This window comes from Sinocyclocheilus anshuiensis, unplaced genomic scaffold (assembly GCF_001515605.1).
Source record: "Sinocyclocheilus anshuiensis isolate Anshui unplaced genomic scaffold, SAMN03320099.WGS_v1.1 scaffold572, whole genome shotgun sequence".
Lineage (NCBI taxonomy): Eukaryota > Metazoa > Chordata > Actinopteri > Cypriniformes > Cyprinidae > Sinocyclocheilus > Sinocyclocheilus anshuiensis.
Window position 1 is genome coordinate 1,104,658 of NW_015555778.1, and position 6,931 is coordinate 1,111,588.

The 6,931-nt window shown below is 35.2% G+C and overlaps 1 protein-coding gene across 1 annotated transcript in view; it reads right to left on the bottom strand.

The window, feature by feature from the left end:
• The window catches only part of LOC107674528 (guanine nucleotide exchange factor DBS-like), a 69,818-nt gene extending 63,320 nt beyond the window's left edge, over window positions 1-6,498 (bottom strand). Inside the window, exon 1 of the mRNA XM_016468512.1 lies at window positions 6,137-6,498. Coding sequence (XP_016323998.1) covers window positions 6,137-6,218 — 82 coding nt within the window. The 5' untranslated portion in view covers window positions 6,219-6,498. The remainder of the gene's footprint in view (window positions 1-6,136) is intronic.
• Window positions 6,499-6,931: the final 433 nt, after the last annotated feature.

Genomic DNA, 6,931 nt, shown 5'->3' on the forward strand with positions numbered 1-6,931 from the left:
AACGGTATGGGCAAAAAAAAAAAAAAAAAAAAAAAAAAAAAAATTGGAATCGGCCAAGAAAATCTCAAATTTTTATAATATTTTATGGCATGTTTTGTCATTTTGGAGCTTGACAGTCCCAGTCCTCATTTACATCCATAAAACGGACAGGACATTCTTAAAAAAAATAAAAATAAAAAAAATCACAAAAATAAAGTCTGTTTGGAACAACATACTGGGTGAATAAACAATAACAGACTTTTCATTTTTGTCTGAACTTTATCCATTTAAAAGCTTCTGACTTTCTTCCCCTTGACCTTCATGTTAACCACAAACAGAACTTTCTTATCTGTATCTGACTAAACGAAACTCCTGAGGCAGGATTACGAAGAAGTAAACCGTTCTGAATCAATGGAATACCAACTGGCACATTTTTTCTGGTCACATTGCTGTGTGTGTAATCATTAAGCCCATAAACCTCTTTTTCCCCCAGAAACACCTCACAGCTCGCAACCAAAGCCAGCCGAGCTGTAACTCTCTCAGAAATGTCTCCTTATATCATTCTCAGAAATACAGACGATAAACACAAAGTTCGTCCTCAGGCCCAAATGCTCTTAAAATCTGCTTGAAAAGACAGAATGCTGACTTACACATAACTGAACCCATTGTGCTGACAGTCCCGCGCCACGCGAGAGGTCCCAAGTGCAGCGGAGACCCACAGACTCCCTCACTCCGTGTGTCTCCTTCAGGTCCTGTCTTACTCCCGAGTGTCTACAAAGATGTTAACAGAGGTGCATGTGCCTCTGAAACGCAGGTAACACATTGACATGCTTTCTACAAATAACTCTGAGAATGCCAGAAGCACCAGTAGTTTCCTCTTCCTCTCTCTCCCAGTGAGACATTCATCACTGCACAGCACTCTGTGGTTAAAGTACGTCAGCAAGAACTTCTCGCAAACACAGATTCCTTTCCCCCTCTCCACCCCAAAACAGAGCCCTGCTACACACACACACACACACACACACACACACACACACACAAACCCCGTATGGAAGTTTTCCACCAGCAGGACTGCTCCACCAACCCCTCCCCGCAACCCTCACACATGAGACGGCATCATGTGGCACTGACTGTTAAATCTAAACCTGAGGACTCAACTTTTTTCAGTCACTTTCACAGTGGAAAACAAATGTAACACGCTAAATTGAGAAGCAAAAAGTGGGAAACGAACCCAAACAGTGATTCCATGCTTGTTTGAGCGCTCACTTGTAGGTGAGCTAATGTTTTATGGATAACTTCAGACATTCCTGTGGATGGAAACCTGTGCATGTAAAATAAGACACGCTTTTACTGTCTGGATCTCCAGAAATCACAGTCAGTCTGACACACACTCAAGAACAAGCTCAGTTGCAAGAATATATGGAATGTCTTTGAACTGAGAAAATAATTGTTTGAAATAATTCATTGTAATTACTGTTTTTCAAAAAGGTACACTCAAGCTGCATGGTAACATACAATAACTGCCTGAAAACTATCGTGATCTTTGGTGCAAGGGGGTCAGTGAAAATTATTATTATTATTATTATTATTTAATACATTTATAATTTAATATCATGGCATTAATAATTCATTTTATTCTATTGACATATACATAGTTTTACATTTTTTAATAATATTAATATATTATTATTATTATTATAAATTTTCAGATTTTATATTATGCCATTTATAATTTTATTGGCATAATTAAATTTCTGTTACTGACTTGCCATAGTTTTACTTTTTTACATCACTATTATTATTATTATTATTATTATTGTTGTTGATTATGTAATTCTTATTTACAAAAGCGATGATGACGATGATAATAATAATAATATTAAAGATACAGTCCCAACCACTAATATTGGCACCCTTGGTAAATATGAGCAAAGGTGGCTGTGAAAATAAATCTGCATTGTTTATCCTTTTGATCTTTCATTCAAAATAATTCACAAAATTCAAACCTATCATTGAAGTAAAACAATGGCAAGTGGGGGGAAAATCTTATTATGAAAAATATTTTTCTCTAGTTCACATTAGCCACAATTATCGGCACCCAATTAATGCAACATTCTTTTCCCAAGATAACAGCTCTGAGTTTTCTCAGCTCCATGCTGGTGCTTCTTCTCTTCAGTTCACCACACTCATTTTCTATAGGGTTCAGGTCAGAGGACTTGGGACCATGGCAGAAGCTTCATTTTGTGCTCAGTGAGACATTTTTGTGTTGATTTTGATGTTTGTTTTGGATCATTGTCCTGATGGAAGATCCAACCACGGCCCACAATACAATTTCTAACAGAGGCAGTCAGGTTTAGATTTTTTTATCTGTTGGTATTTGATAGAATCCATGATGCCATGTATCTGAACAAGATGTCCATGACCTCTGGCAGAAAAACAGGCCCACAACATTAAAGATCCAGCAGTATATTTAACTGTGGACATGGGGTACTTTTTATTTTTTATTTTTTTGTTTCATCTGACCATAGAAGCCAGTCCCGGTCAAAGTCCCAATCACGTCTGACAACTGAATATGCTGGAGTTTGTTTTTGGATGAGTGAAGAGCCCCATTTGGCCCCATTTGATTTCTGAGAACTAGACTACGCCTGACTTTGATCCGGAAGGAGAACTTCCCGTATATCGGAGCAATCTAACCTAGACAGTGTGAGAATAAAATATTGATTGACATGAGCGCAGCATTGAAGCTATAACAGATATTATACAGAGCAGCCCACAAAAGCAGACGGGGCGAGGGGAGGAGGGAGAGAGGAGGGAGGGAAGGAAGTACAATGACCTTCCTATTGTTCACCTTTTTGGATTTGCTGTTGAGCGTCACTGCTCACTGCCGCTGTTTTATTGTGAGTCCAAGTCTTTGGAGATACTGTCACGCTGATAGCAGCTTGAAATAAAGCCCAGTTCAAGGATTTTGGGCTGTATATAGAATTTGACGGGTCAAAATGCAGTCAGGAACTAAGTTGTTAATTGCCTATTTTATTTTGTTATTTTATGTTATTGATTCAGTTTCTTTAAAACCTTTTAGAGGTTTAAGTTAAGTTAAGTTAAGTCAATTAGTTTTGATATATTACAGCCATATGCTAAAAGTTTGAGGTCTGTAAGGTTTTTTTTTCATTATTATTATTAATACTTTTATCTAGCAAGGATCAAAAGTGACAGTAAGTACATTTCTAGTGTTATAAAATTTCTTTTTCAAATAAACGCTGTTCTATTCTATTTACCAAAGAATCCTGATGAAAAAAAAATGAAGAATTTCCACCAAAATATTAAGCAGCTCAACTGTTTTCAACATTGATAGTAAAAAAAAAAAAAATCCTAAGCAGCAAATCAGTATATTAGAATGATTTCTAAAGGATCATGTGACACTGAAGACTGAGTAATGACGCTGAAAACTCAGCTTTGCCTCACAGAAATAAATTACATTTTAAGATCTATTAAAATAGTCATTTTAAATTGTAATAATATTTTACAATATGACTGTTTTACTGTATTTTTTGATCAAATAAAATCAGCCTTGGTGAGCATAATGAACTTCTTTCAAAAATATTAAAAAGTCTTACTGACATTAAACTTTTGAAAGATAGTGTATTGAAAAACAGGTTCTGTGAAAAATACTGTTATGATATACAATGATATGAATGAAATTTCAACTGATTTGTGTTCAGAAATTCAGACAATGTGTGTGTGCTTAAGCTTGTGGGTGTGATGCTGTGTGTGCAACAAACTTTGTTGTAAAGTCATAAAAAGGTATTGATAATATTAAAAAACATTCAAAGTAAAAGTCTTTCCTAACATTGCAGTAATGTTATGATATTGTTAAAATGTTTTTACCCATGTCAACCCTGGCCTATGTTTAGCATCACCAAAAAGCCACATTTTTCCCATATTCTTCTTTAAAAGTGAAGAAAAAAGCGTAAAGATGAAATATACCCCAATGTCGCCAATATTTTTTCTTATTAAACTTGCATTTAAAAGTGGTCGGTAAAATTGTTTAAGTAAACAAAAATAAAGTAAAAAGAGTAATACTGTGAAATATTATTTTCTACTGAATATATTTTAAAATGCAATTTATTCCTGTCTTCAGTCACATGAAAATAAATATTACCAACCCCAAACTTTTGAAAGGTAGTGTAAATATGAAGATCAGCTAATATATGCAAATGTACACTGTGTTAGGCTCAGATGCTGTTGTCTTATAGAACGCTTAACTGCTCATCCGGCATGTTAAATATTCATGAGCTCTACATCCAGAAATGAGCAATTTATCACTCAGCTTTGAAATGAACACGAGAGGGATGTCATATGTGACCAATCAGAGAGCAGAACCTCTCAGTGTTTAGTCATCTTGCTATTACAGGGCCGGATGGCCACATCTGTGACTCATTCAGAGAGGCTGATACTCTGACAAATCACCAGAGATGCCGCTAATGCTGATTTCCTCTCAGCAAAACTCAAAAATAACTCTTGTATTTTTCTATTGTTTGTTCACAACCAAAGGCAGGTTTGAGAGGCCGTCCAATAAGTTTGGATTTGAACATTTGGATATTTCAAACTTCTAGTTTGAAAGTCCAGTTCAGTGCAGTGAATTGAAAGCAAATGGTTTAACCATTGTTTAAAACGCCTGCTGGTTTTCAGTTGGCTCAGAAAGCTGAAGCAGCGGTGTGTTATAATGCGGATAATGAACTTAGGAAACAGTGAGTGTGTGTTTAAAGCATGGAGTGTCTCTGTGAATCAATATGGCTGAGCTGGCCCACCTCAGTTTCCATGGCAACTGACTTTACATCCCCCGAGGGCTGCAGTGGGGGCGGCAGCAGTGCCTCTCTCTCATGCAGGACAGCGCTAACAGCAGCATGGCACAATAACCTACTTCACTCACTGGCATGGGGAAGCACCTGCATATTTCCCTGCTTTTCATGGTACAGGAAGATGAAAAATACAACTGTGTGGCGTAAACACCTTCTCAGAGAGGAGATTTCTTATTCAACCAGATTTATCTACAGTATGCTGTTTTTTACATACCGCATTTATTTTTTAAATTTGCTGAAAATGTCAAATTAATTAAGGTATGTGATTCTGATACAAACAGGTGCCATCAATTCATTAGACATCCTTTATTAGCTGGTAGTTTCTATGCAAAGACATTATTGTAACCTCAAAAAAGTCATATATTTAAATGCTAAAAAATAATCAAATTAAATAGCATCTTTGCACTTTGATACACTAAAATCAGTGCTTTCTGCTATGGATTCAGTGGAATGGAGCCTTATTCATACAGCCTGCATTGTTTATAGTCAAACAGCACCTCTCGTAAAATGTTTAAATAAAAATCTAATAATAATTAACTTTATGAACTTATATTATGTTATATTAATTACACACACATTGTTTATTTTTTTATTGAATAATATATTAATAGAATATAGTATTAATAAATACTATAAATAATGTGTAATATTATTATTAATATTGAATGATGTTAACTTTTTTTAATTAATGTTTTTACTTTGGACAGGTAATTCAGTGGTAAACTGTAAATGTGAAAATATTTAAAGCCTTGTCTAAATCTATACACACAAGTACACACAAATATGTATTAATAATAATAATAATAATAAAAGTCCACATTTTATTTTTTATTTAGTTGAGAAGCTGTATCTAAATTTGACTAAGCTGTATTTATTTTCTGAATTTGCTGAAAGGGTATTTTTAATTGAATTAATTTTATTAAATGAAGTATGTGATTCTGAAACAAACAGGTGCAAAATTAGAAACAAAATCAGTTGGTAATTCCTATGCAAAGACCTAATAACCTCAAAATCCCCTCCATAAATTAAGAAATAAAAATGAATAATAGTAAAATCAAATAAACCAATAAAATTCTGCAATTGCTGTCCATCTTCACATTCTGTGTGTGATAACATGACATTCAATGCTAAAATAAAGCATAGAGGTCTAAAATCAAGCTTCTATCACTGTCCATCAGGAAACCTCATGGTTTCCCCTAAACCCCAGAATTCATGGACTGCATCTGAATCAGCGATAGAAAGATCAATCACAGCTGTAACACACCCCCATCAGCCTCAGCAGAGAATAATTCACTCACCAACATGGGTGATGATACAGTCCACCCTCTGCTGTAGCTCCAGTAGAGACATCTCCTCTTCCTCCTCCAGCCTGCAGAGCATCTCAGGGTGTGAACGGTGGCCTCTCTCCTCTCCTCTCCTCTCCTCTCCTCTCACAAAGACAGCAGCCACTCCCAGCCCTTGATGGAGATTTCCGATGGAAGACACAAGGAGAGAGCCGGTGACACCGGCAGATGAATCCGGCTCTTTTGTTCTACAGTGTGGAGATGCAGAGAGGCTTTTGTGATGTTAATCATTCATTCTGAATCTCAGCGCCTGAGTGATGCTGGCTGAACTTTACCGCCTCTCAAACCAGCTCTATGGCTTCTATCCTAAAGACTGTGTCAGGCATCAGGAAGGGAATCAGAGGGAGGCAACAGTACCTGCCTTCAGAGAGACACAAAGCTCCCTTTACACAAAACCTGGAACAATGGATTCAGTGGAATGGAGCTTTGTGCATACAGCCTGTACTGTAATAGTCCTGTTGCTGTAAAAAGAATAATTCATTAAAAATTATTACTATTATTCAATTTATTATATTAATTATATTATATTATTAACTGATATATTAATAGAGTATACTATTAATAATATAATAAAATAATATGTATTATCATTAATGCATACAGACTGTGCTGTAAAACAAAACCTCTTGTAAAATGTTAAAGTAATTAAAATATGTTTTTTTATATATTATTCAATATACTAAATCATACATTTTACATGTTTTATATTATAATTTTATATTGTTATTTAATTTATCAGTGTATTAATTT